Source organism: Stegostoma tigrinum, chromosome 1, assembly GCF_030684315.1.
Source record: "Stegostoma tigrinum isolate sSteTig4 chromosome 1, sSteTig4.hap1, whole genome shotgun sequence".
Taxonomy (NCBI): Eukaryota; Metazoa; Chordata; class Chondrichthyes; order Orectolobiformes; family Stegostomatidae; genus Stegostoma; species Stegostoma tigrinum.
Genome location: NC_081354.1, coordinates 54,952,856 through 54,971,627, shown reverse-complemented (window position 1 = coordinate 54,971,627; position 18,772 = coordinate 54,952,856). Strand labels below are relative to the sequence as shown.

Below are 18,772 nucleotides of genomic sequence, written 5' to 3'. Positions count from 1 at the left end.
TGTGTTATTTCACTGAAAAGTACATGTAGAGGTGAAGGGAATGACAAGTCTGGCTTTATAAATTTAGTGGCTCCAAGATTAGGAGAGGTTCAGTCTGTCTTATCATCAAATTCTTTAAATAATTCAAGACTCTTTTGAAGGATTGTAATATAAGTCTTAATTTACTTATTGACATTGATATTGTTGTGTAGTTTGCAGTCACAGAACTTTTGATTAAACTTTACCTGGATAAGCGGAAAAAGAAGTCCAACAAAAAAGTTAGAAATCCAGAGCACTGTGCCACCAACCATGAATGCAGCAGATCGACTGGATTGATCAAACATCTCACCAGTGAGGATGAAAGGAATCCCTCCTGAAACAAACAGAGTGCACCAGTCAGGACTTAAAATAAAATGTTTTCTAATGCATGGTACAGCATCACAGTTGTGAGAAACCCCTGAGGAACTTCTGTTCTGAGGAAGGGTCACCGGATCCGAAACGTTAACTCTGTTTTTACCCTCACACGTGCCGCATCAGCAACTTTGTTTTTGTTCATGGCTGTGCTGATGTGCCAACCCAAGAGAACCCGAGAAAAGACACAAGTTCAGTTCAAGAAGAATCATAACTTTAATTGGTACTTTAAAAGCATATTGTAATAGTAATATACAACTTTCCTCAAGCTCTCTGATCAAACATCTCTGTACATGGTTTAGTGTAATCTATTCGAAAGATTTGAAAATAAGTCCAATAATCTGTCCCATTACAGAGCTGCCATTAAACTTCCAAATGCAGCATGAAAGAAATCACAAAAAGACCCTAAGCTTTAATGTTTGTCCCAGAATCTCACCCTTCAACAAGCTTTGTACCCTCGGACTGATAACTGCTTGGGTAAAGGTAAAGTTGCCACGGTCCTACAAGACATTGGGGCTGCTGTCTCATTACAGTAGGCTGACTGGCGGTGGTATAACCTGAGGGTCAACACACTTCAGGCAAGGGGGGAGGATGAGAATGACAGTCCTTCATGATGAGAGAATTACTGAGAATCAGACAGTGCAGAGGTTGAACCCACATTGTCGGCATCACTCCACATCACAAACCAGCTGGTCCAGCCAACTGGGAGTGAACTGACACAACGCTCGTGTGGGACCACTGGGCAGGGTAGACCCTTGTGTAACTTATTTGGCACCTATTTGGCCATGCTTCAGGAGACTAGCTTGTTTACCTGTGTGAGAAACATTCCTTCTCTCCAACTTGCCTCTGAGTGAGGAAACTAATCCAGCAAGACATTTGTTTTAATGTTGTCTTCCGGATTTTAAACCACCTGCTCTTCGTGGAGATCGCACACACCCTGGAAATAGTAATACCTCTTTGTTTTAATGGTACTGCTGGCACTAAATGTGTGAGGTCTGACTACGGCTTGACAGTGAGTGGTCCTGGCTTAGGATATTCTCATCATTCCTGCCTCAGACCTGTCATTTTCCCCATATGGGGCAGAAAGTAGCAGAAATGGACAAAAATATGGAAATGTCCCCCTTGTGACTTTCACCTGCAGAAGGCACCCCTTTAGAACTCTCAAAGTTCAAAGCTATAGTCTATATTGACCATTACAAGGAGACCATGACGACACCACATAAGGACAGTGATACTAATCTGGATACCATACAGAATATAGCAAAGATAGCATTATGTTATTCTAACTCTATTGTTTGTTTTTATAATTATTCAACTATCACCCCTTTTTTAACTTGAAACATGGGCTGAAATCTTACAGTTTTTGAAAACATTCTTCCTCCCAGACAAATGTGGTCAATGAGCTTGGTTTACTCTCAGGATCATTTGGATACTGCCAGTGAAGAAGCTGCCTCTGGAGTAAAGTGAAACTTTCTCACAGGAATCACAATTGCAGCCATTCCCAACCGTGGCCACTTCATTGGGACATGCTCCAATGCTCGCGGGTCTGCTACTGGGCTCAGCACTCAGCAGGATGCTGCTTTTCTGCTGGCCAGATTATGGTGAGGTCCACCCAGCTCCCCCTAAATTCCCCTCATGAATGATTTAATCCTGCAGTTGTCAGCTAGGTAGACAATTTCATTGCAAATCCGCCTTATTGGATCAGAGATGGGAATATGTCAGGCTGCCCACCCGATGTAGACATTTTCTGTTTCTCCTGTGATCTTGACTCCAAACCCTGCAGCTTTAGTCATATCTGATTTTGCAAAATAATCTCATTCCTCTCTCCACAATTAGTGCCTGACCTGCTACGTATTTCAGTTCATCTTCCAGATTTCCAGGATTGTGAACAGCATTTTGTTTGTAACCTGTCCCATTTTGATTTCATATGCAAATTACAGTTCTCATGATCCAATGCATTCCCAAAATAAAATTTAGTTGAATTTCTGGCTTCTTTAATAAAAAAGTGAATTATTGTCAACACAAAACAGTTATAAATCTGTCATATCTGCACAATGAACTGAACTATTTTTAACCGGGTCATATTTTAGGAAAAAGAGTATCCACAGCAGTCAAGTTATTTAATTATACACATTGCAATTAAGTAAAATATAACATGCATTATACTCCAGTTGTAAAACACGTTTGACCATCTCATTACAAAGGAATTAAAAACATTGCAAAATATAAATATGTATACATACATATTTGACATACATATGTAAAATGTTTAATAATATTATAATAATTAGTAATTAGCCTCAGATTGAGCATTGGTCAGGTGAGAGAAGATTACCTGCTCCATCAAGTCTTTTCCACCATAATGGTTGATGTATCATGGCTAAACACGTCATCACACCTCTCCCCTTCAGCCATGTGATCATCCAGAAGATGCAATAAAACAGATAATATCGGCAATATCTCATTTCACTTTTGGCACAACTGTGTAACATCAACAACAAGACTGACTTCCATTTATAATGTATTTATAACATAGTATAATGTCCCATGGTACTTCATAGTATCTGACAAAGTTTATCTTGAGCCTTAGAAGAAAACGTTAGGGCAGGGAGGAGGAAGGTTTTCGGGGGCAACTTGAATGAAAAGAGGGAGAGAGGCCCCAAATGGCCTCATTCTACACCATAATGATTTGATACAGAAGCTCACATTTCACATTCAAGTTGTCATGTGAAACATGCATCCTGAATACTTTTTAATCTTGAAGCTTTCTACCGGTTTAGAAACATTAAGAGAATGCCAGAAAATTGAATTTAGTGAAGTTATACTCCAGTTATACTATGTACTGGCCTTTAAATAAGCTAAATCATTACTCCATTACAAACAATTCTACTTTGTAATTATACCTAATAATACTTAGTTTGAAGGAATTTGAAGCCAACACAACCAACATTAGCTACCTAAAAATGTAAAAACGTTTTGTCTCGGAAATCTTACTTCAAAATTAGGGAACGACCACCAGTGTTTTGGGCTGCTGATTACACTTTCTTATTGATGCAAATTATTTTGACGGATATATGGCATGAAACGGTGATGCAAGTCAAATCTCAGGCTAGAGATTTGACTCCAAGTACAATGAAGGAAGCGTATACAAGGCCTTCTCAAGAAAGTCATTTCATGCTGCATGGATATAGGCTGGGTGTTGTTTAACTCCATCCCAGCCCTACTGGGCTTCTTAGGGACTTTTGAAGACACCGCAAGTAAACTTATAATGTTATAAACGTCAGTCTAGTTTTACCTAACAGCATCTGAACCATTTGATGTTGAGAAGGTGTGATACCTGTGATATTGTGCGATTTTTATTTGCTGGCTTCTATTATAGAACAGTACAGGACAGTACAGACCCTTCAGCCCACGATATTGTGCCAAACTTCTACCCTAATCCTGAGGTCTATCTAACCTCTACCCCTGTCTTATACGATGATCCGTATGCCTATCCAATAGTCACTTAAATGCCCCTAATGAGGCCGACTCCACTACCCTCTCCGGCAATGCATTCCACGCCCCCACCACTCTCTAAGTAAAGAACCTACCTCTGATGTCTCCCCCCGATCTACCTCCACTCACTTTAAAACTATGTCTCCTTGTAATAGCTATTTCCACCCGAGGAAAAAGTCTGTGGCTGTCTATTCTGTCGATACCTCTGATCCATTTTGTATACCTCTATCAAGTCACCTCTCATCCTTCGTCGTTCTAAAGAAAAAAGCCCTAGCTCTCTCAACCTTTCCTTGTAAGACCTTCCCTCCATTCCATGGAACATCCTGGTAAATCTCCTCTGCACCTTTTCCAATGCTTCCACATCTTTCCAGTAATGAGGCGACCAGAACTAGACACAATACTCCAGATGTGGCCGAACCAAGCTTTTGTATAGCTGGAGCATAACTTCATGGCTCTTGAACTCAATCCCTCTATTAATGAAAGCTAACACACCATATGCCTTCTTAACAACTCTATCCACCTGGGTGGCAGCTTTCAGGGAACTGTGGACATGAACACCGAGATCCCTCTGCTCCTCACCCTGCCAAGAATCATTCTGTTAACCCTGTATTCTGTTTTCAAATTTGTCATTCCAAAATGAATCATCTCACACTTTTCAGGGTTAAACTCCATCTGCCACTTCTCAGCCCAGCTCTGTATGCAATCAATGTCCCTTTGTAACCTGGAACAGCCCTCTGCACTGTCCATAATGCGATCCACATTCGTACTGTCCGCGAACTAGCTAATCCACCCTTCCATTCGTTCGTCCAAATCATTTACAAAAATCACAAATAGAAGAGGACCCAGGACAGATCCTTTGTGATACACCACCCGTAACTGAGCACCACATTGAACATGTTCCGTCCACTACCACCCTTTATCTTCTAAGGGTCAGCCAATTTGGAATCCAATCTGCCCCTATCCCACGCCTCCTTACCTTCTGCATGAGCCTACCATGGGGAACCTTATCAAATGCCTTATTTAAATCCATATATACCGCATCCACTGCTCTACCTTCATCCACGTTTTGGTCACCTCTTCAAAGAATTCAATGAGGCTTGTGAGGCATGATCTATGCCTCACAAATCCATGCTGACCATCACAAATCAAACTGTGCCTTTTCAAGTGATCATAAATTCTGTCTCTCAGACCCCTTTCCAACAACACTGTCGTAAGACTAACTGGCCTATAATTTCCAGGGTTATCCCTATTCCCTTTTTTGAACAAGGGAATGACATTTGCCTCTCTCCAATTTTCTGGCACTATACCTATGGACAGTAAGGATGAAAAGATCATCACCAAAAGCCCTGCCATCTCTTCCCTCGCTTCCCATAGAATCTTTGGATAAATCCCATCAGGCCCAGGGGATTTATCTATCTTCAACTTCCTCAAAATTCCTAGCACATCTTCTTTACTAACATCCACCTCCTTTAGCCTACCAGCCTGTTTCACACTGTCATCCTCTACAACCAGGTCCCTCTCGGTTATGAAAACTGAAGAAAAGTACTCATTAAGGACCACTTCTTTCTCATCAGGCTCCGTGCACAAATTCCCTTTACAATCCTTGATTGGCCCTCCCTTTCTCTGGTCATTCTCCTGTTCTGCACATACGTGTAAAAAGCCTTGGAGTTTTCCTTGATCCTGTCTGCCAAGGTTTTCTCATGCCTCCTTATCGCTCTCCTAAGCCCTTTCTTCAGCTCCTTCCTAGATAACTTGTATCCCTCTACAGCCTTTTCCATTCCTTGTTTCCTAAACCTCATATAAGCATCCTTCTTCCTCTTAACCAGTCGTTTGACCTCTTTTGAGAACCAAGGCTCCCTCATTCAACCACATCTTTCCTGCCTGCTAGGGACAAACATATTGAGTACCCACAGTATGCATTCCTTAAACAATCTCCACATTTCAATCGTGTTCTTCCCTGACAGCATCCGTTCCCAATTTATGTTACCCAGATCTTGCCTAACAGAATCGTAATTACCCTTCCCCCAATTATAAACCTTAAGCTGCTGTATGGGCCTATCCATTTCCATGACTACTGTAAAAGTAATAGAGTTATGATTGCTACTGCCAAAATGCTTTCCTACCAACAGGTCTAACACTTGGCCCAGTTCATTGCCAAGCATCAAATCCAAAGTGGCCTCTCCTCATGTTGGTCTATCTACGTGCTGTGACAAGAATCCTTCCTGAACGCACTGGACAAAATCCACTCCATCTAAACTATTACAACTAAAATGTTTCCAATCAATATTTGGAAAGTTTAAGTCACCCATGACTACAACCCTGTGACTTCTGCACCTTTCCAGTATCTGCCTCCCAATTGGCTCCTCCACTTCTCTACAACTATGAGGGTGTCTGTAAAAAAACCCTTAACAAAGTGACTGCTCCTTTCTTGGTCCTAACCGCAACCCAAAATGACTCTGTAGACATATCATTCTCAAACTGCCTTTCAGTAGCTGCTATACTCGCCCTGACCAGCAATGCCACTCCCCGCCTCTTTTACCACCCTCTTTATTTCTTTTAAAGTATCTAAATCCTGGAACTTGCAACAGCCATTCCTGTCCCGGAGTTACCCAAGTTTCTGTAATGGCCAGAACATCGTAGTTCCAAGTACTGACTCGTGCTCTAAGTTCATCCGCCTTATTTCTGATACTTCTAGCATTGAAGTATACACACCTTAAACCATCTCTGTGTCCACAATTACGCTCTATCGACCGCATTTCTTTATAAACAGCCTCACTCCCTGTTGTGTCTTTTGGAAGGCTGAATACCTGATCCTCTGAATTATAAATCCGGTTCTCCACCCCCTGCCAGTCTAATTTAAACCTCCTGTATAGCTCAAGCAAACCTCCCTCCCAGGATATTTGTGCCCTTCCGGTTCAGGTGCAACCCGTCCTACTGTACAGGTCTTACCTTCCCGAGAATGTGCTCCAATTATTCACATCATGGAAGCCCTCCCTCCTACATCAGCCTTGTAGCCACGTGTTTAGCTGCACTCTCTCCCTATTTCCTCCCTTGTTATCTCATGGCACTGGTAGTAATCCAGAGATAACTACCCTGTTTGGCCTGGACTTCAGCTTCCAACCTAACTCCCTGTACTCGTTTTTCACATTTTCAGTCCTTTTTCTCCCTATGTCATTGGTACTGATGTGTACCATGACTGCTGGTTGCTCACCCTCCCCCTTAAGGATCTTGAAGACACAATCCGAGACATCACGGAATCCTGGCACCCAGGAGGCAGCATACCATCCGTTCGCCTTGTTTGTGTCCACAGAACTGCCTGCCTGTGCCTCTTACTGTCGAATTCCCCCAATTGCTCTCCTATTCTCTCTCCTTCCCTTCTGTGCCACAGGGCCAGGCTCAGTTCCAGAGACCTGTCTGCTATGGCCTTCCCCGGTAGGTCGTTTCCCCTTCCCTCAATAGTATCCAAAACGGTATACTTATTACTGAGGGGAATAGCCACAGGGGATCCCTGCAAGGTCTGCCTATCCCCTTTCCCCTCCTGACAGTCACCTAGCTACATTTTTCCTGTACCTTGGGTGTGACCACCTCCATTTAACTCCTCTCTCTCACTCCCTCAGCCTCCTGAATGATCCGGAGTTCATCCAGCTCCGGTTCCAGTTCCCTAATGTGGTTTTTGAGGAGCTGGAGTCGGGGGCACCTGTTGCAGCTGAAGCCAGAAGGGGCACCAGCAGCGACCCTTACCTCCCACATCCTGCAAGAGGAGCATGCAACTGCCCTAGCTTCAATTCCCTGTACTCTAGATTTCCAGAAGAATAAAAGAAAAGCCTTACTTTACCGACTCTCCACACAGTCTTTTTTTTTGGTTAGAGGAGGAGGAGAATGGGTGGGGGGGGCACTATACGGGTTGTGTTTTGGGTTTCGCCAATGCCCAAATATATCAGTTCCATCCCGGCTCATGTCCTCGCCACACACCTGCCACTGAGAACAAGAGGGCCGCTGCTGCACGAGGAAAGCTTTTATTCAGGGAAAAAGACAACCTTACCTTCCCGTTGGCACTCTGGCTCGCGCTGCTGCCACTGTTATGTAATCTCAGTAAGTTAGCCACTAAGCATAATATGAATTACAAACCATTAGCATAGCATTGTGCTTAGATCAATGGTTGCCTACTCAAACATTGCTTTTAGTAATCTGTTTTGCAGAAAATAGCTTTATTGTCACATGTACTCAGATGAATACAGTCAAAAGTTTACAAGTTGCTACTTACGGTGCCATCTTAGGTACCAAGTTATCTAGATACAGATTCTTTAGTACAAATTCTTAGGGGAAAGAAACGGAAAAATAAAGAAATAAAAAATCCAGCAATAAATTAGGAAAGTAGAGTATTAAGACATTGACAAAGGTTGGATGGGGTCTGCAAAATAGATATAAAGAAGAAAAAGAAATCTCTAAACTGTTCATCAAAGGAATATTTACCTAATTGGAAATGGGAAAACTGAGGTCATGAATTTCTTGCAAATTAATGTGGAGTCTCTAGGTTAAAGCTGTCAGAGGTCCTCTGTGGTGTCATGATTTAACTGAGAAGAGTGTACCAATGACCATGTCCCATGGTTTCACAAACCATCACAACATATATAAACAGATAAATACCCAATGAGACTAGCAAAATGCCCAATTTGCCTGACTGATTGCTACTCAGGAAGAAAGCCATTCACACCAGATTATCGTCAGTTCAGAAAAGTAAACATTTTTATACCCATGTAAATTTAAGAGCAACAGTGTAAATAAAGATTTTCTAAATTACAGCTGTACAACTTAAACCATCACCCTTGAAAATTCCCAAATACAGTCATACATTTCATTGGGGAAAAATTGTAGTTTATGCCATTGCAACCAGCACTGTGTCAATTTTATACTTTGATATTTTTTAAAAATCTATTTAATAAAAATTTGCATCACAAATTACGTACTATGCAGTGACCGTGTCAGACATGCAATGATTCAGTGATTACATCATCAATCCATGGAAAGTATATTTAGGTTGATGGCTTTCTGCATCCAGAGGTGTGTCAATTGTTTTATACATTAAAATAAGTTGTTATCTTAATCCTGTCGTCCTGTATCTATTTAAATGTAATGGCGTACAGGAAATTAATGCTTTGCTCGTGTGTTGTGGCTTTAAGCATAGTGGAACAGTGATGATAATTGAGATAGTGACACATTCTTCTAATTCTGCTTCTGTTTAAATCCCAATCCCCCATTATAACAACAAAAATACAGAAGGTATTTCTACTCAGTGACTGCATCATAGGAGCATATGAACATGCCATTTGGCACCTCGAGCTTGTTCCACTATTCAATAAGATCATGACTGATCTGATAACTCTACACTTTCACCTACCCATGATAACCTTTCAGCCTTGCTTAGCAAGAATCCAGTTACCTCTGCCTTAAAACTATCCAAAGACTCTGTTTCCACTATCTTTTAAAGAAGAGACTTACTAAAATGTAACAACTCACATTTATCTAAATTAAACTCCATCTGCCACTCTTCGGCCCATCGGCCCAACTGATCAAGGTCCCGTTGTACTCTGGGATAATCATCTTCACTGTTCACAACACTGCCTATTTTGAGGTTGTCAGCAAATCCTTATTAACCATGCCTCCTCTATTTACATCCAAATCATTTATACAAATGACGAAAAAGCAGTGGACCCAGCACTAATCCTTGTGGCACACTGCCGGTCACAGACCTCCAGCCCAAAAAGCAACCCTCTACCACCACCCTCTGTCTCCTATCTTCAAGCCAGTCTTGTATCCTATTGTATCCCATTTGATCTTACCTTACTTACCAGGCTACTGTGCAGAACCTTGTCTGAATGCTTTACTGAAGTTCATATAGACAACATCTACCGTTTCATCAATCTTCTTTGTGACCTGTTTAATTAAGTTGGTGCGGTATGATTTCCCATGCACAAAGCATGCTGACTATTCCTAATCAGTCCTTGCCTTTTCAAATGCTTGTAAATCCTGTCGCTCAGAATCCCTGTCAATAACTTACCCACTACTGATATAAGCCTCACTGTCTGTAAGGCTTTTCCTTACAGCCTGTCTTAAATAATGACACCAGATTAACCAACCTCCAGTTCTTTGGCACCTCACCTGTGGCTACTGATGATACAAACATTTCAGCAGAGTGTCCAGCGATCTCTTCCCTAGCTTCCCAAAAATTTCTGGGAAACACCTGATCAAATCCCAGGGATTTATCTACCTTTATGCATTTTAAGGCCTCCAGGATCTCCTCTTTTGTAATGTGAGCTCCCTCTGCCCTTCAAATGAACAGAGAGGGATAAGCATCAATTCTACAGGTCAGCTCATTGTCTGTCATTCAAGGTGTGGTTCAGCTGAAAGCCTCCTGGTGGTTGTGTCTGGGTAGTGATTTTTTTGCAGGACTCTGGTCTGCAGCAGCAGCAGCTGACTCTGCTCCCTGCCTTCTATAGCTAGGTGCCACCAATGAGATAGGTGCCAAGATACAATACCAGGCTATGAAAATTGCCCTTAGCCCCCAGAATTTACTAATGCCCAGAAAGGCCTAGAATATTTTGAGCTTTGAGTATCTATTCAATGCTCAGTCAGAAGGGAGTCAAGGACTTCATCACCATTAATGTCAGATCCAGAATGACTTCTCTTGTTTTTATCTGAATCCTATTTGCTGAATGCACGTGGTTAAAAAATAAAAATTCATTCTTATTTCATTTGGATTCAGTGAAATCATTTGTATTTCAACATTTCTTTTGTTATGTATGTAGTTGGGGGTGCACCCCTTTCGGAGAGTGGGTCAGGTGACCCTGAGGACAGAGTCTGGGTTCGGTTTAGAATTGGATGTGGAGGTGTGAGCATCCTCAATAAAGTGTTCCCAGTCAGATTTATCACTTGTCTACCAATATATTTGTATCTAATTCCTGGTTCCAAAGGAAGTATCAATATAACATTTTTCATTTTCATGGTTACTACCACATAATTTGATAACAATTTCAATATTTAACCAACTAATTTGACTAAATTCTTTTTATGGTTTCTTTTTATGAACCTATGGTTAAATAAAATGTGACAAATACTTTCTATTTTACCACCAGTGTTACTTTGTTCTTCTCAACATCACATACCACTTGGCTGCTTTAATCTTAGGTCTATAAGACTTTATGCTCGATTCATCTCTTAGGAAAACTCTTGTAGCTGCTGTAAGATTCTATTGTTACAGACATTGCTTGTGGAACATTGTGGATTTCATTTTAGTGTAAAATTGGTATTACGCATGTGCACACTCTCTGCGCAGACCATGTTGTGCAGACATCATCTTGGGTAAGGTAGCATCACAGATGGAGGAAGTATGCACAAAATATGCAAAGTCAGCAGGTCATGGCATCAATCAGAATCTATTACTAATTTGAAGCCAATGTTAGTATTTTCAATTTCAATCATTTAACTAACCAAGACTCTTAACCCCTTGACCTGCAGTATGACAGGGAGAGTGAGCAGCAGTGATGTGAGCTGTTTAAAGATTGGAGATATGAGAGGTGGGGGGAGAAGGGCTGTAAGGAGGAAGTCATATCTACCTGGGTCTTGAGGGAGCATTACTCGTACCTCAAGATTAGCTAAAAAAAGTACACACAACATTTCCATTCCACTAAGACAGTGATCCCTGAAATGTACCATTTGTTGCAAATGTAACTGCAGTTTCAAAGCACAACAAGGTAATTTTGACAGTGGCAGTGAAGGTGACTATGAGCATGGAAAGTTGTTTTTCTGCCAGGTTCCCACGAATCTGGATGACCTCCTGCATCAAAGCCTGCACTGGAAAACGCTAGAGCATGTTAGAGCTCTGATGTCCTTTTACATTATTTGTCAGAGTTTTTTCTGCTTGGACACTCTTCCCCAGCCACATACTGCACCTGCTTCAACCAGAACGCACCTCCATTTATCATTCATCAAATTTCTTCTGTGTATTTGAAAACACAAAATATCTTTCTTGTAATGTTCAAGAAATTGATCTACAATCATCCTGCTGTCAGTTTCGGATATTGATAGTCTATTTCAGGCTGCTTCAGCTTGCCCTGAGCTTGCCCATTGTTGAGACACTTTGGATGGTGTGTTATTCTTGGTTCTAAGTTATTTTAATCTTCTTGTTTGGGTCCCAAAATTTGGTGCTTAATGTTGTGTAGTTTGGGCCTGTTTCCGTGCTGTGTTACACTCTGACTTTAAACTGCAAGTTAATGCTTCATTCTATAATTTGTTAAAAAAAGAACATTTTATTATATCTTTGCCTTTGCATCTGGCTTTTCACTATTTTTGAACTTACGCTCAATTTAAATGCCTTCTATGTTTTCGAAGCAAATCATGTTTAAAAGAGCCAATGGTTTGCACAATATAAAGACACATCAAATAAAAGAGTATATAATTAATCCTGCAGAGTGATCTGAGCCAACACTAATTTGACTGCACTTCTGGTTTCGGTGCAGTAGTTGCCTACTGTCCTCGAAGATCCCAAAGCACAACACATATCAGGCTCAAAACAAAGGTCAGAAAGGATTGAGAATGTTGACCTGAATGAACAATGGGTTCTAGTTCTGATCAGTGACCTCTTCTTTCAATATGCAATGATTGAAATCATAGATCGGTTAAGAAAAGAAAATCTTGAATTTCCATAGCCCTTTTCATGACCATCAAAGTGCTTTCCAGCCAATGAAAATATTTAAATCCCCATTGTAATATAGGAACAACAGCTAATTTGGGCTAAACATTTGTCGACAAATAGCAAAAAGTGATGACCAGATCATCTCCTTGTAGATGCTACTTCAGAGATAAATGTTGTCGAAAATACCTGGATTTCTTTGTGGATAGTGCTATGGAACTAACTGACGGTAATGGAACCTCAATTTATGAGCTGGCAGATGGGACAGTGGTTTACGGCAGCAGGGCACTGCTGTTGGGGATTCAGAGGAACGGTTCCTAGAGATGAGGTTAATGAATCAGAGGGTGTATTGAGAAGGCATTGTACAAAGAGGAAGGGTGCAACTTTCAGGGAAGTGAAAGATGTGGATGTCTTGTGGGAGGCCTACTCTTACTACTCCTGGGGAAGAAGAAAAGCAAACTTAATTAAATTAATTTGCTATTCCGGGTCATATGGTCCCCAACATATTTGTCACCAGGTCACACTGAGAGCAATCATTGAAGCACTGAAGATCTATGGGCACAAGGAAGCAATTCCATTCATTGTGACTGTACCAGCTCTCTGTGAGAACTACTCACCTAGACCCACTCCCTTGACTTTCCCCTGTACCCTTACAAATCTTTCCTTTTCAGGCAATGGTCCAGTCATGAATGACATGACTGAACCTGTATATTTTTGGTCAGCAGGCAAGAAATACAGTAAAACATAAAATCCAGTCGCAAGTCTTTTTTATAACTAAATAATTCAATATTTTAACTTAAGTTTTAGGGCAGAGTATGCAACAGCTCATATTGAACTAAGAGCCTACTGCACTAATATTGGTTCTGCACAACTAATTGGAGGTACCTGTAGCTTTGTCGTCAGCTCATATTGGAAACCACAAGCATAAGATGGTTTTGAGATTATAATTGCCAACTTGCAGCAGATACATTTTGAGTTTAATTTTTAGATTGTATCAGATATCCTTCATTATTACAGATGCAAATGTCGACACGAATAATTAACCTAGGAATACAATTCTGCAATCTGTTGAACACTAAAAACAAGCAACAAGCCACAAACAGTTTTTCAGCTGTTGCAATTTAAATTGTTTCATCAATGCTAAAGTAAGCGCTCAGAATATTGTCACAAAAGACTACTTGGGGCGGCATGGTGGCTCAGTGGTTAGCACTGCAGCCTCACAGCACCAGGGACCCGGGTTCGATTCCAACCTCAGGTGGTTGGCTGTGTGGAGTTTGCACATTCTCCCTGTGTCTGCGTGGGTTTCCTCCCACAGTCCAAAGATGTGCAAGCCAGGTGGATTGGCCATGCTAAATTGCCTGTAGTGTTCAGGGGTATGTGGGTTATAGGGTGATGGGTCTGGGTGGGATGCTTCAAGGGGCAGTGTGGACTTGTTGGGCCGAAGGACCTGTTTCCACATAGTAGGGAATCTAATCTCTGAGAATAATGTTCATTGTCATGATGATAAATCTGAACTTTCTCCTGCAAACCTCACTTAGTTGTCTAGATTTCAAATCATGCTTGAGTCTTCAGAATGACGGCTTTCAATGTGAGTTGATGCAGAAAGACAGAATTACATCAATTTTGTATTTCCATAACAGTGATAAGCAGGCAATATAGCCGCTACATGGGTCATTGATAAAACATCACCTGAGCACAGGCCTGTGGGTTAGAGAAGAAATACATGGGTGCATTGATGATTGGCAAGGATTTAAATGCACTTTCTATTCTGATGATGGTCAAAAATAACCCAAACATTCATTAGAAACTTTCGCTGTGATCACGTACATAATGTGGAGGTGCCGGTGTTGGACTGGGGTGGACAAGGCCAGAAATCACACGACACCAGTTACAGTCCAGCAGGTTTATTTGAAACACAAGCTTTTGGAGTCTTACTCCTTCAGGTGATAGTAAGAGAGGTAGCATCAGAAACAGAGTTTATAAGTAAAAGATCAAAGAGTCACATCACTGCCAAGGATGTACTAAATAAATCAAAGATGCTGTTAAATCTTTAATCAGTTAGAAGGATTTAATTGATTAATACGTATATTTAAATCCCTGAATTCCTTTGAAGTCACTATCTTGAGAGAAGTAGAGCTTTTATCAGTATAATAAAAAGGATACGACAGATGTCCTATCCTTGCCAGAAGTGGAAAAGCTATGCCATGTTCTTCGCAGCCTGCAACACATCATCGCCTAGATCGCCCCATGCCTCCGTCTCTTGCCTTCAAACAACAGTCAAACCTTAAACAGACCATTCTTTGCAGCAAACTACCCACCATCTTTTACTGATAAGCCTCTTTAAGCATCTTGGGACATCTTACTATGTTTAAAGTGCTATTAAATGTAAATGCTTTTGTTTTTAATGCTTCCACTCCCCAAAGTCAATTACCAGGTTTGTGCATAAGCTCCTCCAGAGTGCCTCACCCATTGTCATATTAATATTTAAGTGCATCATAAGTATAGTAAACTGAGTGCAATATGTGGTACAAAATTGCAATTAAAATTTAGACATTTAATTACTCAATTATAAGAATATCAATCTCACAATTAAAATTATGTTTGGCTGCATTAATTTCAATGCAATGTTGATAAATGTGTGTTCAGCAGTTTGTTCTTTTAGTGCAAATATTTTCTAAAGCTGAGAGATTGATCCACTCCGGATATAGGAGCTAAATCTGACTTAATTAAGGTGCAGTCACTTGGAATAGAATCCAGAAGCCCTCAATAAATATGACTTAATTCATTGCATTCGATCAGCAAATCAAATTCAGGCTACGTTTCGATTCTGCTGGAATGAGTGAACAATGTTACAAATGCATCTATGTTGCCTAATACATAGAACACAAGTAACTGGGGTAGGAATCAGTCCTTTTCCCCTTTGGGGGTGTTCTGCCATGCAGTGTGATCATGCCTGACTTTATGCCTCAACTTCACTTCCTTGCTCACTTGCCATATTTCTTAATTACCTGCAAGTTGCAGGGCTGGATGTTGAAAAGACTGCATTCTGGATCAGAGATAGGTGGGGATATAATTTGCCTGCCATATCCTGCCCCTGAACCCCTGTAATTGGTTCGAGGGAGTGGAAGCTTTAAAGGCAACAGCTTATATTTATCAGCACTTTTAACATAGTAAGATGTCCTGAGGTACTTAAAAACGTATTAATCGAAAGAGATTGGCTCAGGGTTGGATCAAGGGTGGACTGGCAGTTGATGGGCAGCCAATTGAGACAAAATAGCATTAATTAAGGGGCCTTCTAAGGGATCCATAATAGATACTGGGCCATAGATAGAGCCACTGGCTACTCCCAGAGGGCTTTCCTTCCAGGATTATGGACATTGCAACAGTGGTACTTAAAAAAAAACTTACTGGCATTTCTCCCTCGCCATTACATCAGCCACTTGCAGATTAGCCTCTTGTGCTGCCTATCACTGAATGCTCAAGACCCTCTGATTGGCCCACTGGTGTTCAAAGCCTGCCCACCAATTGAACAATGAGCCCAATCCTTGGCCTTTAATTGGCTGGAGCATTGATACTGAGGTGGTTGCATGTAAAGGACAAAATGTGGGATTGGGACAACACAATGTCTGCTTTCCAACCTCTGACTTAAGAAGAACTTAAGTGTCACTGGACCCGAAATGTTAACCCCAACAGAGTCCTTTCTAAGTGATCGCAGTTGAAACGTATGAAGTGTGGTAGCTGCATTAGGTATGGCAAGATCTCATAAAATGCTAGGCAATGATGTACTGATAATCTGTTTCAATAATGTTAGTTGTGAGATGATAATTGTTCTGGAGACTAGGAAGAACACATCTCAGTTCTTCATATAGTGCTCTGGATCTTATATGTCCATACAGAGGGCTTTGGTTCACCATCTCATTCAAAAGCAATACCTCCGGCAGAACAGCAATACTTCAGGACTATATTAAAAAATCAGCCTAGGTTGTGTGTTTAAGCCACATTCCTCACTGACAGTAGCCCGGATTGTTTTAGTTGTACAGCACACTTTCAGCACAGTCATCTAGAAAATTGATTTCTCTCTTTAAATTTGATGACACTCTTTTGGGTAGACCCAAAGTGTAAATAACCTGCCACTTGCAGGTGGAATGTGCAGACAGCAGTGTTCCTATTCTCAGTTGCTCTTATTGTCCTCAGCTGCAGAGGCTATGGGTTTGGAAGGTTGTGCCAAAGAAGGATTTGAGAGTTTCTGAAGTTCCTCTGGAAGATGGTACATACTGCTGCCACTATGCATGGATGGCAGAGGGAGTGAGCATTAAGGTGGTGAATGAGATGCCAGTCAAGCGGGTAGCTTTGTCCTGTATGGTGTTGTTAGAGATGTACTCACCCAAGCAAGTGAACAGTGTTCCATCTCCTGGCTTGTGCCTTGTTGATAGTGGACAGGCACTGAGTCAAGAAGTGAGTTACTGGTTGTAGAATTCCTAGCATCTGACTTTCTCTTGTAGTATTTATTTTTATAGCTTGTCCAGCTTAATTTCTGGTCAATGGAAACCTCCAAGGTGTTGAAAGTGGGGACTCTGTGATGGTAATTGCTATTGAAATGTCAGGGAAGTTAATTTCTCTGCTTTTGGAGATAGCTATTACTGGCCCTTGTCTAAGGTTGAATGTTATTTGAGCCTGGGTCTAAATATTCTCTTGTTCTTACTGCATAATGGGTAGCAACTGCTTCATTATCCAAGGAAGGTAAGTAATTTTTGTGGAAACAGTTTCCCTGATCTCTACTGACTTCAATTTTACTTAGATTGTAGATGCTACACTGAGTCAAATACTGCTGTGAAGGCACTCTCATCTTATGAATGGAGAATGCAGTCTTCTGTGTATGTTTTAATTCCGTTTAAAAGGAAGTCAGTGTGTTCTTGGTGGAACCTGAGTTAAGCATCAGTCAGCAGGTTCTCTTGAGCAAGTACCAGCTGATTTTCTGTCAATGATACTACCAATCAGCATCAGGGAAAGACCCACCAAGGAATCCCAATTCCCCTACACTTCTCAGTACCTCCTCACTTATAATGTATTCTCTTGCCTTCTTCATCTTCCTCAGATATACTACTTCTCTGGATTGAATTCCATTTGCAATATTTTGCGCACTACACCAGTTCATTGATACCTTCATTCTGTCCACAGCTTTCCTTCTCATTATCAACCACACTTGGATTTTTTGTAAAGAAAGTATTATCTCGTAGCTGTAAAAACCTATTTAGAAAGAAACAATATCAAAATACTTTCGACTGATTTATCGCCATGAAGAAGGGATACATAGCAGAGAGAAATCATTGCACTGGATGCTGAGAGTTGGCCTACAGCTGATGCACTTGAAGTAAGCCTTCCCTGCAGATGTAGCATACTGATGGTGGCCTAAACAAAGCATTGATGTGTCAGCCTTGAAAGCTGCAGGCCAGTCTCATCAATCGGGAGATCCAGCAGTATCATGACACAGCAGTGTGCACTGGCTCAGTGGTTTGCACTGCTGCCTCACAATGCCAGGGATTGATTCCACCCTCTGGGCGCTCCAGTTTCCTCCCAAAGTTCAAAGGTTTACAGTTAGGTGGTTTGGCCATGGGAGATGCAATATTACAGGAAGAGAGCAGGGGGTGGGTCTGGGTGGGGTGCTCTTTGGAGAGTCAGTATGGTCTTGACAAGCTGAATAGTCTGCCTCCACTATTTAGGGATTCTATGAATTAAAAGCAGGCCCATGAAGATCAGGGATGTTCTGAGCTTTTTTGGGTGGGAAGAGAGCAGTAAGCTTTAAGGACAGGGAGCAAGACAGATAATGTGTGCAAAGGTTTGAGGCCTTCTGGGATGGAACTAAGTGCGGTAAGATTGCTGAAAGGGCATACAGGAACCTCAGATTGAAGCACCCCCAGAACGAAGCACTTCCTTCTTCTTTTCCCGTCTTTTACAACTTGTGCTCAAGAAGTAGGCAGCTCCCTCGCACCTGCCTGCCCATGTCCACAGTGTTACATAGAGTGGGCAATGCAATATTCTGCTCATTGGTGTGGTAACAAACACAACCGACCCTGCATTTACCCTGTCTCATCCTGTTAGAATTCTATTAGTTTCTATGACATCTCCCCTCATTGTTCTGAACTCCAGCGAAAACAATCCCAACCTAGTCCAGGATAATAGGAACTGCCGATGCTGGAG

The 18,772-nt window shown here is 41.4% G+C and overlaps 1 protein-coding gene across 8 annotated transcripts in view; it reads right to left on the bottom strand.

The window, feature by feature from the left end:
• The window catches only part of slc2a9l2 (solute carrier family 2 member 9, like 2), a 359,547-nt gene that overhangs the window by 32,498 nt on the left and 308,277 nt on the right, over nucleotides 1-18,772 (bottom strand). For all 8 annotated transcript variants that reach the window (XM_048544948.2, XM_048544963.2, XM_048544954.2 and 5 more), the window contains one exon: nucleotides 225-352. In XM_048544948.2, the coding sequence (XP_048400905.2) occupies nucleotides 225-352 (128 nt within the window). The remainder of the gene's footprint in view (nucleotides 1-224; nucleotides 353-18,772) is intronic.